This window comes from Rana temporaria, chromosome 6 (genome assembly GCF_905171775.1).
Source record: "Rana temporaria chromosome 6, aRanTem1.1, whole genome shotgun sequence".
Lineage (NCBI taxonomy): Eukaryota > Metazoa > Chordata > Amphibia > Anura > Ranidae > Rana > Rana temporaria.
In genome coordinates this window covers 180,931,141-180,949,432 of record NC_053494.1, presented here as the reverse complement: position 1 = coordinate 180,949,432, position 18,292 = coordinate 180,931,141, and the positions used below count along the sequence as shown (strand labels likewise).

Below are 18,292 nucleotides of genomic sequence, written 5' to 3'. Positions count from 1 at the left end.
TTCTGTATTGTAGGGGGGTTCTTTATTGTAGGGATGGGTCTGAACTGTAGGGGTGGGTCTGTATTGTAAGGGGGTTCTGTAGGGGGGTCTGTATTGTAGGGAGGGGTCTGGACTGTCCAGAGGTGCAGTCTAATGTAAAGGGGTGCAGTGTAATGTAAAGGGATCAAGAGATGCAGGGTGCTGTGTAATGTAAAGGGTTCCAGAGGTGCAGGGTGCTGTGTAATGTAAAGGGGCCAGAGGTGCAGGGTGCTGTGTAATGTAAAGGGGTCCAGAGGTGCAGGGTGCTGTGTAATGTAAAGGGGTCCATAGGTGCAGGGTGCTGTGTAATGTAAGGGGTCCAGTGATGCAGGGTGCTGTGTAATGTAAAGGGGTCCAGAGGTGCTGTGTAATGTAAAGGGGTCCAGAGATGCAGGGTGCTGTTTAATGTAAAGGGGTCCAGAATTGCAGGGTGCTGTGTAATGTAAAGGGGTCCCGTGGTGCAGTTGTGGAGAGGGGGTACACAGTAGTGACAAAGAGATATTGAAGGATGCAGGGGGCACAGTGGGGTGTTTTTACATTTTACCGTGGGTGGGGGGGGGGGTGCCAGATATTCGATCCGCCCCGGGTGCCAAATGTTCTAGGTACGCCCCTGCTCTCATGCAATCCACAACCTGGAAGAACTTTTAGACACTGTTGCTTTCTGCATATACATTATATGCCCTGCTACCATCTGGTCCACCTTTGTCCATGTGAAGAACACATAGTATTTTATAATAAGTTGTGCCAATTCTAATTTGACACATTCCACCATCTATTACCCCATCTGTTCCAGCTGCTCTGCCGTCACCAGAACCTTCACCTTTATTACCAGTACAAAAGCAGTAACAACTAAAGGAACCCTCTTGAGAGAAACATGAAGGGTACCAATTCTGAGATTGCAGGTGCCTTTCATGAAGGTTCTAAGATATCACACCTTTCAATGTTCTAACAAACACTAAAAAATACAATGACTTGTGTTTCATGTTGAAACAAAACCAAACTGGATCTTAGTACCGAAAAAACAAAACACAATTTTATTCGTCCAGTGTAGAAAAGGGGTTGTCTAAAACTGGAGAGTGAAAATCTGGTTCAGATTTTGCACAGCTTCCAGATTTTATTGTCAAAGCTAAATTGAACAATCTGAAGTTAGAGGCTGTTTGGCTACCATGCACAGCTGCATCAGATTCCGCCGCAGTTTTCATAAATCCCCCCCAATATTTTCAAAGATGGTGGCAATTGTGGTAAAAATATACCAGTCCTTAGAATTGAACTCATCAGCCTTTTGAGTAACCACCTTTAAGTGCAAAATATGCCAAGATGACACTAGATGAAAACCGATATGTATGTGTCTTTTTAGTTCAATAAATCTTCTGATTTTTGTGTCCGGATTCTTTGAACCATATTCTATTTTGAGTGTATTTTGAGGTTCAGGCAAGGCTGTGGTTTATGTGGAGCAGATTTTGTTTCTTTGAAGTCGTAAGAACTGGCCATTTTTAATTTTGGTACCCCAGCATGATACTTTTCCACCTCCCAAGCCAGAGAGACAAAGATAGATAGATAGATAAAAAGATAAATTAGACGGATATAGATTCATAGTTGTTCTTTAAAACATATCCATTAACTTCATCAATGCAAGTACCGTTTACATGGAGTCGGTGTGATGAGCAAGCATGTTTTATTTTATTATTACATCAAAGTGAATTTCCTGCTGATTTTCCAGGAATGAATACATTAGAATGGCTTCTGATTTGTGACACTCTAATAGAGCCTGAGTGCTTTCTTTATGCAGCATGTGGACAGCAAGATCACAATTTCCATAGCAATTTTTTTTGTTGCTTAAGTAGGCAATGAATGACTTGCTGATCAGAGCTCCGTATTAGATGAGAAGCCTTGGAGGTTTTCAGCCGGTATAATGGAGCATAAGCATAGACAGCACAGCTCCAGCGACCGCGCTAAGCCCAACAGAAAGGCGCTGCAGATTACAGTATGTACAATGGCTCCCTACAGGGCAGTACATAGTCAATGATTTCAAATGTCTTTGGAGAACTACAGTAACAAGTACCATTCATTTTCTCCAAAGAGGCTAAAATAAGTGGAAACAACAGCTGGAGATCGGATAGCTTCAGAGATTGTATGTGTTAAACCTCTGGGGTGCCCATGGCACAACATAATATGCCCTCAGAGGTAGCACAACTACTCGCTGGATAACATAACTTTCTTATGTAACTTATCAAACAAAAATAAGCTGTCTCAAAGGATGCAAAAAAATAGACTTCTCCTGGGTAACAGGCACTGAAATGTTCATGCTCCTGACAATGATGTAGTCTGTGTACCCTGCCTGCGATGGATGGAATTTCATTATAGGTGTTCTGATATGCAGGCTGGTCTTATGGAAGGAAAGTACATTTTCATTCTTACAGGTCAGGAATGGGCTGTAGATATATTTCTAGTTTAATACTATATTAGTGAAGATTTAAAGTTATACTATGGAATATGGGTCTGTAGGCCTGAAAGTTTCTTGGTTATTATCATTGTCATGGACCTTGGAATGCTGAAGTGTTTGAATCTGTTACACAGTGGGGGGTCTTCTGCCCTGTCTTAAGGCTACCCCCCCCCCCCTCCAGACGGCTCCATGGTGTGGAGGAAAAGCATTGTTCTGTGTTTGGCTGTTTGTGTACTTTGATTGCCCCCTGGGGCTTCTGTCTCATTACACATAGCATTCCTCCTATTCAAGCTATTGGACCAATCCCTGCTGACCCTGTTTCAAGTCCTCATTTGCATGGCTAAGAGGACCTAATTGAGAACTACAATGTACTTTACAATTGACCAATAGGAAAGCGGTTGTTGGGGGCGGGGTGTTCAAACTGCTGTATACAAGTGTGTTGTGTGCATCCAATAAAAGATTTTCCTGTTTGAACTTACATACAGCCTGCCTGGTGTTTGTTCTGATGGATTTCGAACGGCACATAGCTGTAGTTCGAATCCCGGAGCCTTGGATGACCGAACCATCAGACGTTGCGATCTGCAATCTGATTCAATAGCAGCAGAGGAGTGTCGGGAGAGTGGAACCGAGCGAGCAAGGGTCTCGTTACAATCAGTATGGTAGGTTTTGGGGAAATACAACTTCCAACAGCATTTGACAAGCTGCAGCTGAATAGACACCCTGCATATTTTAGTTTTACTAAGATGGAGAGTCACAAATTGCCTACTGTTGCGATTGAATTGATATCATAGAAAGTACTGGAGTCAGAGACAGTCAGGCATACGGTAATTTAGAGGAAGGTTAGCAATGGCTGTCCTCCTAATTGCCATGGCCTCTTCTTTCCTTCATGACAGTTTTTCTTCAACGGGAATCTGTCACAAAGTAAAGCACCTGTGTAAGAAACCTCTGATGCAACCTCTAAAGTTGCCATTTCATTGGGTAAAAAAATTACATGGACACAACCCTGAAAAGCAAGAAGCTTTATACATACCTGTCCATCTGCGAGTGCTATAACTTTACTCTGCAACAGAGCTCCTGGGTGCGATCTGATTCCTTGGACTGGGTAAACAGTGGGTTTACCCCATTGGCCGCTGAGGTTTCTCAAGCTGACCCCTAGTCAAAATAATGACAGAGGGGTGGGTGGGAGAAGCCAAGCGGCCAGAGGAAGACACACTACTCCACACAATTGAAAATGTGGAATCAGATAGGGGGCACGAGTGAAAATTTTAGCAAACTTGCTAATGGACAGGTATGTATAAAGCTGCTTTATTTTCAATATGTCTGTGTCATTTTGTTGACCCGCTTACAGGGTCACTTTAAAGCATAACTGAAGGGTGAATACTTAGCTTTTCAATGGTCCTTCGTCAGTACCAGCATCTTCTTCTGAGTGCCAGTATTTGGGCCTCTTAATTGACTGCTAGGGAATGAGGTCACTCCTGTGCATGTGCAAGAGCTAGTCATTCCAGGATTCAGACAAGCATGTGCAGCTCAGTCTACATCGTCGAAGAAGACAGAGAGCAGGTAGGGTAGATTTTTATGCAGAAGAGACAGTGCATGCCTCTTCTACAATAAACGCTTGTCTGCTCGCTGTTTGTTACAGCAGAACTTCAATTAATTTTTTTTTTTTTAAAGTTTTTTATTGAAAATGTTTGCAGTACATAGTGAAACAAGACCGGATCGTCAACGGCATGCATATAGTCAAATCCATTGCATACATAAGCATACGGACAATACTGATAGGTAAGCTGTAGTTTAAAACAAAGAACATAACGAGCATTAGAAATCTCATCTAAGCATGAAAATTAGCTGATATCGCCTGTCTAAACTGTGCAACAGTACAATAAGGTCCAGGGCATGGGCCTACATGGGCCTACAACTAATGGGGACCCCAGGAACCACCCAGGGCGGCCCCCGCCCCTGCACACCCCCAACAGGAGCTTAGCTGTGAGCGGGGGCGGCCCAAGACAATATCCTCAACATATGAAAGGCTGCATCAATTGCAACCCCAATCCCCCCAGTATATTCAAGGGAGACAACAATTAAGTTAACTATTTAGCAATGAATGAATTCCCCCTGGGTGCAGCCATGCTAAATAATCCTCTGCAGCACCCAGAGCGGTATTGAGAGTTTGTAGTGTTTTAATACAGCTGATCGTCTGCCTCAGTACCCCTTTCAAGAGCACTCAGTTCTGATGCAAGTGACGTAGATGGGTGGGTGTCAATCTGGAGAAGAGTTCCTAGACACGTTGCATGTGCTAGTTGCAGTTGCTTGTGCATTCTCACTTCTCTAGGTAGCGCCCACATGAGGCATAATCAAAAGCACTAAGACCCCATTCACACTTGTTTGAAATTCAGGGTTTTTCTGCACTAGAAAAATAATGGTCGCCGCAAGGGCACACAGAGATGGTCCAATGCCGATGGCGGAGGCGGGACTGTGCATGTGTGACGTGACAGCCGAGACGGCTCAGTGATTTTTCCGCCGGGCGGTCTCTGAGGTATGTGTGTGATCGCAGCATACAGTACATAGGGAAAGTGCAGTGTCTAAATCAATATGTTGTCATTAAACATATATTCATCCATAATTTGCCAAAGTGCATGTGGCTTTTCACTATGTATGTGTGTGATCTTGCATGCAAGGTGCTTCCTTCTCAACCACCAATACACAGATCTGCTTACCAGATATCAAGACCCCACGGTAAATGTGTCTAAATGCACTTATTAATTTAATTAATCAGGCTGCAGATGGACATTCATGGGCACTGACCCTTAGATTGCTTCTTCAAAGTTGTTTATTTAAAACATTTTTTTTTCCAGAAAATTCCCTCTTAAAATTGGGGTGCGCGTTATACGCCGGTGCGCGTTATACGCCGATAAGTATGGTAAACTATTTTTTTTTTAATTTTCAGCTAACACTGCAGAAGGACTTTAACAATAAGGTGAGTAAATAACTGTTTTTAGATTTACATGCCACTGCTCACCATTACAATACAGTTCAATATAGAAGGAATATTGAGCTTAAAATCTAAATTTTCTTTAGGCCAGCTCTTTAAAAACCCTTAATACATGCTAGGGACATAATGATTATGCAGCCTTGAGAATGCCTGCATTTTCTTATTTTTATTCCAATAATCAAAAAAATATTGCTTTCTCCTGTTGCCTGAAGACCATACCTAACACAGGTAACCAGGAACATAATGTGAACTCGCTAGAATACCTGTATAAAATCTGAAATGTTTGGTAGGACCCACAGATTATGGCATGTTCTACATGCCACTGGAAAACATGCACACAGGCGTGCAATTACAAATACAAATGATGCTTATTTGCAGATTTTACCTGGAAAATGTGCTAGCTGGGGATGTGCTGCTAAGGCTGTGGGTGTTCCAAGCGTTCCCAAACCACCGAATTCTGAGTGTCCTGAGCTGGCTGCATGTAGGCCGAAAATTGGGTGGGTGATCATTGGAAAGGCACTGGACAGATTGAACGGCTGCTCTCCAGAAGCTCTGAACAAGTGTCCTGCGAAAACAAACACAAGCATATTAGATTACTAGGCATGAAATCTGAGATGTAGAGCCATATATGGTGAGCATTGAAATGTAATTATAGCATTGATTTTTGCCAGATTGTCATGTTTCAAGTAGTATTTTATCCACAGCACGCATAGGGTAATATCTATAACGAGACAAATTGTGGATGGACCCTCTGTACATAGCTATACACCCTTCTGGACCAGACCTGAATCTAGTCGCTCTCCCCCACTTTGTGTCTTTATGCCCCAGGTTGGCATGGTGTCCCCTGTAATAGGGCTGACCAGCTTAAGCATGTATTGCAATATGTGTCAACTAAATATCCCATAGCCTTTTCATTGCATAGCTTGCTGGAAAGGGCGTATAGCAGTATGCAGAGGGTCCATCCAGAATTTGTAGTGTCGATAGGTGTTCACACCCCTTTAGCACCTGATAGTTTAACATTTGGGAGATTGGATTGGATGGAGCACACAGGAGGGGCGGGACTTGGGAGAAGTCGGAGAGCGGAGAGGGGGGGGATTGCTGGACAGTACACATAGAAGAGCACCCTGCTGGAGGGGAGCCGGGTGATTTCTGGAAACATGAAAGAGCAGAGAGCCGCGCGGGGGGCGCGCGGCTCTCCCCCCCCCCACACACAACTCTCTGCTCTTTCATGTTTCCAGAAATCACACTGCGCCGCCGCCTGACACAACTCTTCTACTCGAGTCTTGCAACGGGAACGGCGTCCCTGCTGTAAAAAAAGTGCAGGGACGCCGTCCCCACGCGTTCCCGCAGGACTCGAGCCCTGGTTTAAATACATGTACAAGCTATTGGGATTTGAGCACAGGTATAGCTTTTCTATTTTCATACCAAGCCCGCAAACATGGGCATGCTTACCTTCCTATATTCACGCGCAATTGACGGCAATCTGCTCTGAAAGCTCAAAGGAGTTCTAAATTTTCCTAACTGCGGGTGCAGAGGGTGAATATACTCTAAAAAGTGAACAACTCTCCCAGAAATGCGTGTTGGGGAGAGTGTAGAAGCAAATGTAGCAGGTTGCGCATCAAAAGGCAAATCATGTCATAAGACACCTTGGTGTTATAGGCTGTAACATTCACTGTATTATAAATACAGAGAATGTTCATAAGACCAGGATTTCCTACTGAAGAATTGAAATTCCAAGTGTGAGAATAGGATCCAGCAAACAAGTGACAGCCAGTGACTGCGCTATATTACCATGGAGACCATCCTGATAGATAAATGGTCAATAAACCCATTATTGACAACTTATGGCACCTTTTACACTGATGTGCTTTTGCAGCGCGACAAAAGTGTGTGAAAACTATTCCCTCTTAAATCCTATGTAAAAGTCCACACTGCCGGTATGCTGCTCTTTGAAAAGTCCTCCATGCTGCATCTTTGGTGCAGTTTTTCAAAAGCGCACCAAAAAGGCACCTTCCATTGTAAGTCAAGAGGAACGCATCAAAAGCGCATCAGTGTGAAAGGGCACTAAGCCACTATGTTTCTTATTATTATCTATGCATGCTCTACTTCTTGCTTACTAGTGCTGCCCAGTGGTTGTGACTTACAACTGTTCTAAACAAAAAAAAAAAAAAAAAAACTTTTCACCTTTCCTGGTTTTAACAGCTCTTTATCTTAAAGGAACCTGGTGGCTGCCGTTGCTAACCTCACTTTCTGAAAATATGAATCCCCAGGCTGGCACACTCCATTGGCTTCAGTGCTTGGAGTTACTGTCCCTGAACAAATACGCTATGTTAGGAATTCCTACTTTACTTTTATTTCAATGATCTTTGTGCTGTTTCAGGTCATTGTCTACTGAAGCCAGACACAACAGACATTATACACAGAACAAAAAAGGGCACACCGCCCATGTATATTGCTTATAGATCCCCCATCAATATGTAAATGAAGGAAAAAGGGATTATCGCACACCAGCGGAATAGAAGCCTTTTAAAAAATCTTTATTGGCACCATTCCAGACAAAAGACAGGAACACTGTTGACGCGTTTCACATGAAAAATTTGCCTTTTTTGGATTTTTTGTGCGAAACACGTCAAGAGTTTCCCTGTCTTCTGTCTGGCATGGTGCCAATAAAGAATAAGATTCCGCTGTGGTGTGCGACTATCCATTTCTTGTTCATTCACATATTGGTGATGGTGAGAGGGGGCGAGCACCTGCAGCGGTTAGCAGCTCATTATTTGCCTGAGCAGTGTGCACATCATGTTTGGACTATAGATCCCTCAACCAGAGGTGGGCAGCAAGGCCAAGTGGATGATAAAATACGTTGACCCAAGTTGCGTGCTGGAGATGCCTGGAATTTAGAGAGAATTTCCTCCTCATAAGGACTGGTGCCGTACCTTAGCGCTGAAGTAATATTGTTGTATATTCTACAACTAGGACAGAAGCATTTTCAGAAGGAAGCCAGCTATTGTACCCACCTTAATTTTTAGTACAGTTTTCCTTTAAAGGGACCTTGTACCTGAGTTAAGCTCCGTACACACGATCGGAATTTCCGGACTTTTTCCATCAGAAATTCCAACCGTGTGTATGCCCTATCAGACTTTTTTCCAAGGAATTCCATCGGAGTTTAGATAGAGAACATGTTCTCTTTTACTCCGATGGAATTTCTTCGGAATTCCGATGTGAGTTTGGCCGGGCTAAAGCCCGATCATGTGTATGGGGCATAAGACAACTCTTACAAAGCAGAACCTGTATAAAATGAAAATTTATACTCAGCCTCACAACTTCACATTCCTCTGATCTTTACTCTGTTCAAGAGATACGGCTGCCCGAAGAATCTCCATATTTGAATTGTATTGTAACTGTACTGTCTGCCCTTACGTTGTAAAGCGCTGCGCAAACTGTTGGCACTATATAACTCTTGTATCATTTGACACATTTGGGTGTGTTGGATGCCTGCATCCCCAACGGTACGCTGTGGTTCCCTATATCGACCATAGGTGTCCGCAGCCTATTGCATTAGGGTGTGCACCCCAAAGCTCAAGCACACACTACCGATCACTCACCATGTTCATTCAGAAAGGGAAGGGGCTGATAAATACATATTTACCGGCCCCTTCCCTCACTCATCCTAAAACATCTCCGCAGCAACAGCCGGCAGGAGAGGATCGAAGCCGGAGGTGCTGCAGAGGGAAGGAGTGGGGGGCCAGGGCGGTAGGGGGAACCTGTGCTGCATAGAATGATTAGGGTGTGCCTGGGCACATCCGGCACACCCTGTGCGCACGCCTATGCCATCGACCCCTACATAATAACTGTGTCCTGTAGTGACATAGGTCCAGCAGAAATAACCACAGCGTTAACCACAGCGTACAGCGGCTAACCAGGCATTGGACGCACCCAGAGGTGTCTCAGAGGCAAAGAGATCATTGCTCTGCAAGTGAGAAAAGATCAAAGGTATGGCAGGTGGGACAGGTGAGTGTAGAGGTAAGGTCCTTCTTTGTGACAGTTTTTTTTAACCCAGTGACACAGTCGCATCATGCTTTTTGTTTATATCTTTTTTTATTTTTATTAGATTTTTGCATATACTGTACTTAGCTAAAGACAGCAGGGTTTAGTCTGCCTGGAAATTATTACAGCAGGATTCACACACAAGAAAAACAGTTAAAACGCATAACACTGAAATAAAGTCATATCCTACAGCTTTACGTCTTTGTGAAATCTTTCTGTGTCCCAAATGCTAAATATAAAAAAGATCAATTGAGCTTTTTTTTTTTCCGATACAATATGCTCATCCTTTCCTGTCTTTTGTACTGCAGTTTTTACAGCTTGTCTAGACAAAGGTCTTTGCATGGGCTGAATCCTTGCAAAACAACACTAATTATGCCAGAGACCCTTAATACTTGCGTCCATCTGCCCACATTACAGAGCATTACCGATAATGCTAGTTATACATTTATGGTGACAAAGAAAATACCTACTTAACTTAGCAATTAGCTTTCATCTTTGCTGTATTCCTGTATAGCGCTCTCTCTCTCTCTCTTTCTTTCTCTCTCTCTCTCTGCAGCTGTAATTTATAGTTTGCATAGTAGATAAAATGTCCCCAGGAAATGGTACAATGAGACGGCGCAGCAAAAAAGAGAGGAAAAAAAAACAGCTTCTGCTGAGATGTTACACTGGAGGACCGTCCCCAGCAGCCGCATGATATAGGCAGATTTAATAAATATATTTGTTATGCTGGGTCTAAATCCTTGCAAACAGGCAAAATAAAATTACTTAAACAACATGGGGTCTGCTCCTGTGACATTCTGGCAAAAAAACCATAATGATCTTACACGAGTGTAAAGCTAAATGTAAGAAAAATAACAACCCACCTTGCAATTGCCAAGAGGGAGGGAAAAAAATGAAAGTATGTCAATTTATTTAATAATATATAAATCCATCTCCATGTGCAAAGTGCAAGAACCCTCAGCAACCCGAGGTTAGAAAACTTGGCGCATCCAAATTGTTTTTGCACTGTCTTAAAGACAGTGAACCTTCAAACAAAAAAACAAAAACATTTAAAAAGGTAAAGCTGAACTCCAGACAGACATAAAAAATGACATTAAGTGAATTCTACATTCCTTTAAATAGTAAAATGATAAGGAGCTATCGCATTTATGCATTACATGTTTAGTGTGTTGTGGTGCCATTCATGCTGAATGATCCCCAATTCTGTTAAAGTGGCAGGCACCCACATTGCAGCGCACCACAACACACATAGTGGGGAAAATAATTATTTGATCCCCTGCAGATTTTGTAAGTTTGCCAACTTACAAAAAAATTAAAGGTCTATAATTTTTTAGCATTGGTGTATTTTAAATGATAGAGACAGAATATCAACAAAAAAAACCTGAAAAAACACATACTACAAAAGTATTTGATCCCCAAGCAAAAAATGACTTAGTACTTGGTGTAGAAACCCTTGTTGGCAAGCACAGAGGTAATACGTTTCTTGTAGTTGGTTACCAGGTTTGCACACATGTCAGGAGGGATTTTGCTTCACTCTTCTTTACAGATCTTCTCTAATGCCGCGTACACATGACGTGAAAAATGCTATTTTTTTTTATGTCGTTAAAAACAATTGTGTGTGGGCTCCAGAGCATTTTTTTCGATATGAAAAATGGGCATTAAAAATTTAGAACATGCTCTAAATTTTTGCGTCGTTTTTTCACTTTGTCGTTTTCAAAATATCGCGTGTAGGCTTTAACGACGGGAAAAAAACATGCATGCTCAGAAGCAAGTTATGAGACGGGAGCACTCGTTCTGGTAAAACTAGCATTTGTAATGGAGATAGCACATTCATCACGCTGTAACAGACTGAAAAGCACGAAGACTGAAAAGCGCGAATCGTTTCTCACCAAACTTTTACTAACACGAAATCAGCAAAAGCAGACCAAAGGGTTGCGCCATCTGAATGGAACTTCCCCTTTATAGTGCCGTCGTACGCGTTGTACGTCACCGCATTTTGTGTGTAGGCAAGGCAGGCTTGACAAGAATCACGTCGAGAAAAACGTTGTTTTTTCTAGGACAAGAAAAACGGCCGTGTGTATGCGGCATTACTCCTTAAGGTTTCTTGGCTGTCTCTTGGCAACTCAAAATTTCAGCTCCCTCCATAAATTTTCTATAGGATTAAGGTCTGGAGACTGGCTAGACCACCATGCTTCTTCTTAAGTCACTACTCTGTTGCGATATGTTTTGGGTCATTGTCATGCTGGAAGACCCATCCACGACCCATCTTAAGTGTTCTGGCTGAGGGAAGATTTTACAATACATGGCCCCCGTCCATTGGCCCCTCAATGTGGCAAAGTCGGCCTGTACCTTTAGCAGAGAAACAGACCTAAAGCATAATGTTTCCACCTCCGTGCTTGACTGTAGGGATGGTGTTCTGAGGGTCATGTTCAGCATTTTTCTTCCTCCAAACATGGCGAGTCGAGTTAATGCCAAAGAGCTAAACTTTGGTCTCATCTGACCACAACACTTTCTCCCAATCCTTCTCTAAATCATTTAGATGTTCATTGGCATATTTCTGATGGGCCTGTACATGTGACTTCTTGAGGAGGATATCTATCTATGGTGGCGTATTGTGTTACCAATGGTTTGTTTGGTGACTGTGGTGCCAACTACCTTAAGATCATTCACAAGCTCCTCCTGTGTAGTTCTGGGCTGATCCCTCACTTTTCTCATAATCATCCTTACCCCATGAGGCGAAATCTTGCATGGAGCTCCAGACCGAGGGTCTGATTATTTTGTATTTCTTCCATTGTCGAATAATCGCTCCAACAGTTGTCTCCTTCTCATCAAGTTCCTTGCTGATGGTCTTGTAGCCCATTCCAGCTTTGTGCAGGACTACAATCTTGTCCTTGACATCCTTTGATAGCTCTTTGGTCTTGCCCATGATGGTGGGTTGGAACAGAAGGAAAGGATTCTGTGGACAGGTGTCTTTTATACACATAGTTGTCATTAGGAGAACCTTCTTAAATTGGCAGGACTAATCTGTGTACCACATGAGCACATACTGTAGCCAGTCTGTGCAGGGCTGTTCTAAAGGCATCATGGACCCCTGGGCAAAGTAATGCACTGGGGCCCCTACCACCCTGCCCCAATTTATTCACCATTTCTCAAAAATTATAGTATAAATAGTTGATAGAATTAAACATATATTTACAAATACTTTAAATAAAATCCCGGCCATCCTGGGACAGCTTAGTAAAAAGCGTTTCTGTCCCGGCAAATCCAGAACAGTTGGTAAGTACTGTAAAACCTTGGTTTGCGAGCATAATTCTTCCAGAAACATGCTTGTAATCCAAAGCACTTGTATATCAAAGCATTTTTTTTACAGGGTATAAAAGAGAAGAGAGGCGCCTCTAAAGCCTCGTACACACGATCAGTCCATCTGATGAGAACGGTCTGATGGACCGTTTTCATCAGTTAACCGATGAAGCTGACTGATGGTCCTTCGCGCCTACACACCATTGGTTAAAAAAACGATCGTGTCAGAACGCGGTGACGTAAAACACAACGACGTGCTGAAAAAAACGAAGTTCAATGCTTCCAAGCATGCGTCGACTTGATTCTGAGCATGCATGGATTTTTAACCGATGGTTGTGCCTACTAACGATCGGTTTTGACCTATCGGTTAGGAATCCATCGGTTAAATTTAAAGCAAGTTGGCTTTTTTTTAACCGATGGTTAAATAACCTATGGGGCCCACACACGATCGGTTTTGACTGATGAAAACAGTCCATCAGACCGTTGTCCTCTGGTTAACCTGTGTACCAGGCCTTAGTGTAGCAATATGTTGCTAAATGTTGTACCTTCATTAAATGTAACCATATTGCTACACTTAGAGGCTCCTCTCTTCTTTTTTATACTCAGTTGTGACATGACGCTACTCTTATATCAAGACATCGCTTGTATATCAAGGCAAAATGTATTAAAACATTTTGCTTGTCTTGTAAAACGCTCTCAAACCAAGTTACTCTCAAACCAAGGTTTTACTGTATGATGTAATGCAAGATTATCATGCCCCCCCATGCACCTAGGGCCCCTGGGCAGTGCCCAGGGATGCCCATGCATTAATACAGCCCTGAGTCTGTGGGAGCCAGAATTGTTGTTGGTTAGTAGGGGGGTCAAAGACTTATTTTACTCACTGAACCGCAACTCAATTTATAACATTAGTATCGTGTTTTTTCTGGATTTTTGGTTGATATTCTGTCTCTATCATTTAAAATACACCTATGACAAAAATGATGGACCCTTCGTTTCTTTGTAAGTGGGCAAACTTACAAAATCTGCAGGGTATCAAATAATAATTTTCCCCGCTGTACGTCCTGCGTTGCTGTATGCTAGGTTAAAAAAAAATGGGTCATGTCCGACATTCAGGTTATTGCCATATGTTGGCAGTCCATTCGTAATAAATTATTTAACACACTGCAGTGGCCCAGAGCATTGTAAATGGGGCCCTGAATCAATTTTTAAACAGAACTGGCATATAGTAAATATCTGAATTTGTCAATTTAACAAAGCCTTGCATTTTTCTATATTCCTGACAGTTTTGAGTTTTTTGAGTGTTATCAACTGGGAGCTTAGACAGTAGATAGAACAACCACTGCTCTGGCAGGAAGAGAATACAAGTACGGTAAAAAAAAAAATAAACACTATAGAAGTATGGCTAAACCATCACAGTATAGCAATTTAATTGGAGATGCAGGTTATTGCAGGTTTAGACCCCTTTCACACTGGAGGCGTTTTTCAGGTGGTTTAGGGCTAAGAAATAGCGCCTGAAAAATTGATTGACTCCTTGTGCAATATCTCTCTCTCCTAGTCTGAGCTCCACTGTACAGAGGATTGCAAAAAGCAGATGCCAAGTCAAATTCAAGTATTTACACATCTTTCATTTACAAAATACTGGTCTGGCAGTTATTAACTATACACCTGACACAAAGGCATCCCACCTACCTCCAGTGTAGTGGCATCCATCAATTGTGAGAGTGTGGGATATAAACACTGCACCGACACAATATAGGCCAGGCAGTGCTTTGCACCACTGGTCCACAGTGATTTAGTTTTAGCCATTGTCTTTTGACTAAAATGCCATTTTAGTTTTAGTTGTATTTTAGTCATCTGAATGGTTTTAGCTTTAGTTCTAATTGACCAAAATATAATGGGTTTTGTTAAATTGTAATGCATTATTTAAACACTTGGAGCCCGGGCCATTGTAAAATGACGGCCACAAGGTGGCTCTACAATGCTGCGATGTCCGTCAGGTACCCGCAATCGGCCGTTACACAGACACGGACATGGATCTGTGTCCACGTCCTGTCAGGGAGAGGAAACCGATGCTGTGTCCCTTGTACATAGGGGCACAGATCGGTCACCTCTCCCAGTCAATCCCCTCCCCCCCACAGTTAGAATCACTCCTAGGGAACACATTTAACCCCTTCCTCGACCCCATAGTGTTAACCCCTTCCCTGCCAGTCACATTTATACAGTAATCAGTGCATATTTATAGCACTGATCGATGTATAAATGTAAAAGGTCCAAAAAATGTGTCAAAAGTGTCCGATTTGTCTGCCATAATATCGCAGTCGCAATAAAAATTGCAGATTGCACGTACAACACTATTACGAGCCGGGAAAAATGAATTTCAATGATTCCGAGCATGCATCAAATTGATTCCGAGCATGTGTAGGATTTTTGTGCGTTGAATTGTGTACACGCGGTCGGAATTTCCGACAAGAACTTTTGTTGTCGGAAAAATTGAGAACCAGCTCTCAAATTTTTAATGTCGGAAATTCCGACAGCAAATGTCCGATGAAGCATGCATGCGGTCGGATTTTCCGACAACAAGCTCACATCGAACATTTGTTGTCGTAAATTCTGACCGTGTGTACGCGGCATTACATTTTAGAACAAACTTTCTAAACAAAGCAGTTTACTGTCCTTCAGACTTTAGGTGGCCGGACTGTAGCCAGTGGGAGTAGAAACTATCCTGGCATTAGTGGGAGTAAACAATGCATCTATGGTATTATGGGTAGGAATAGCGCCCTGTTGTTGGGCTCAGTGGGAGGAATAATGTTCCATCTTTGGTGTCAGTGGGAGGAATAATGACCCATCCATGGTATTAGTTGGAGGAGCAGTGCCTCATCATTGATATCAGTGGTGGAATAGTGTCCTATCACTGGTATCAGTGGGGGAATAGTGTCCCATCATTGGTATCAGTGGGATGAATAATGTTCCATCTTTGGTGTCAGTGGGAGGAATAATGACCCATCCATGGTATTAGTTGGAGGAGTAATGCCTCATCATTGGTATCAGTGGGGGGAATAGTGTCCTATCATTGGTATCAGTGGGGGGAATAATGTTCCATCTTTGGTGTCAGTGGGAGAAATAATGACCCATCCATGGTATCATCTTTGGTATCAGTGGGGGAATAGTGTCCTATTATTGGTATCAGTGGGGAGAATAGTTTCCTATCATTGGTATCAATGGGGGGGAATAGTGTCCTATCATTGGTTTCAGTGGTGCAATAGTGTCCTATCATTGGTATCAGTGAGGGAATAGTGTCCTATCATTGGTATCGGTGGGAGGAATAGTGTCCCATCATTGGTATCAGTGGGGGGAATAATGTTCCATCTTTGGTGTCAGTGGGAGAAATAATGACCCATCCATGGTATCATCTTTGGTATCAGTGGGGGAATAGTGTCCTATTATTGGTATCAGTGGGGAGAATAGTTTCCTATCATTGGTATCAATGGGGGGGAATAGTGTCCTATCATTGGTATCAGTGGTGCAATAGTGTCCTATCATTGGTATCAGTGAGGGAATAGTGTCCTATCATTGGTATCGGTGGGAGGAATAGTGTCCCATCATTGGTATCAGTGGGGGGAATAATGTTCCATCTTTGGTGTCAGTGGGAGAAATAATGACCCATCCATGGTATCATCTTTGGTATCAGTGGGGGGAATAGTGTCCTATTATTGGTATCAGTGGGGAGAATAGTGTCCTATCATTGGTATCAGTGGGGGGAAAAGTGTCCTATCATTGGTGTCAGTGGGGAGAATAGTGTCCCATCATTGGTATCAGTGGGAGGAATAGTGCTCCATCATTGGTATCATTGGAAGGAATAATCCCCTATCCTTGGTGTCAGTGGGAGAAATAGTGCCCCATCATTGGTCTTAGTGGAAGGTATAGTGACCCATTGTTGATGTCAGTGGCGGATTAGATCCCCATCATTGTCATCATTTTAAGGAATAGTGCCCCATCGTTGGTGTCAATGGGAGAAATCGTTTCCTGTTGTAGATGTCACCTTCAGGAATTATGATTCAGTGGAAGGAATAGTGTCCTGTATCAGTGGGAGAAAAAGTACCCAAGGCTTGGATAAAGGCGAGCAAAGGCTGCAGGTTGGAGACCTCTGTTTTAGAAAGATGAGTAAAGCCATCATTTAACCATGTCAGGAAAAAGGAATGACAAAGAGAGACACAAAGCTCAAAAACCTAGCTGTGTCAGTTTTCTAAACTCTATGGATAGGTGAGGGTTGCTGTTTGACAGTCAATTCTGCTCCTCAATAGCCACTGGCTGGTTCAGGAGCCATCCTCATGCACCTCATTTGGTCATATCGGTCATGATCAGGGGTCAAGTCCTGGGGAAAAAAGTGTGGGAACTCCCACCCAACATCCACTCCCCCACCAAAAAAAAAATGATACGCTCATATGCATAATTACTAAACCACAAGTTTTTTTAAGCAAGTTCTTTCTAAATCCCGCGATAACTCGCGGCAGACCTCCGCAATGTCTCCTGGGAACAATGACAAAAGCTCCCAGGAGACATTGCGGCATCGAGGAAGTGACGGAATACCCGCACACTACCCGATGAATCCATATACAGGAAGCGGCCAGTAACATAAAGGATTACTAAGATTCGCCTGCCCCTGACAGTGACTCGAGCTGGGCATCGCCGCTTAGTGAAGGATTGGCTCGGGCGGCTCGGCTGCTCTCGGCTGCTCTAGTCCTGCAAAGGGAACTGCGTTCCTGCTGTGAAAAAAAACTAGAGCCCTGGTCATGATATCATCTTGCTGAAGCCTCCTAGAGAGCCTTAGGCCTCGTACAGACAACCGAGTTTCTCGGCAAAAAACAGCAAGAAACTTGCTGGGAGATATTTTTTTGCCGAGGAAACTGGTCGTGTGTACATTTTCGTCGGGGAAACTGTCGAGAAACTCGACGAGCCAAAAAGAGAGTGGATGAATGGAGATGGAGAAACTTGCCTTGTCGAGTTCTTTGACAGCCTAACAAGGAACTCGACGAGGAAAACGATGTGTTTCGCCCGTCGAATTCCTCGGTCGTGTGTACAAGGCTTCAGATGATTCAATCCACCAATGTCCACCCATAACTAAAACACCAGTTAGCGATGGACTGGCCTTTAACAGACACACAGTTTATGAACACTCTGGTCTTTAAAATAAACATTTACACGGTTGCAATGTACTTCGGAAACGCTAAGAAGCTCTGTCATAATTTGTCACAAGTTTGCCGTTGCTTTGCTTTGATCTTTATGTGTATAGAATTTAAATGGCATCATTAGTCATACACGTATACTTAATTAACCAATATGCAGTCACTCGATGGAGCTAAAGGACAGGAAAACATCAATTCTCACCGCATACAAATACCAGGTTATTTTAAAGGTGACTGAATCTGCTGAAACCCTCCTGCATGGAAATTGTAGGCCCATTAAATGGTGTGCGAGAACAGAATCTGAGGTCACATTGG

At 42.9% G+C, this 18,292-nt stretch overlaps 1 protein-coding gene across 1 annotated transcript in view; it reads right to left on the bottom strand.

Annotated features, from left to right (window-relative positions):
- The window catches only part of BAZ2B (bromodomain adjacent to zinc finger domain 2B), a 426,898-nt gene that overhangs the window by 134,276 nt on the left and 274,330 nt on the right, over positions 1-18,292 (bottom strand). Inside the window, 1 exon segment of the mRNA XM_040357901.1 lies at positions 5,836-6,015. Within this exon segment, the coding sequence (XP_040213835.1) occupies positions 5,836-6,015 (180 nt within the window).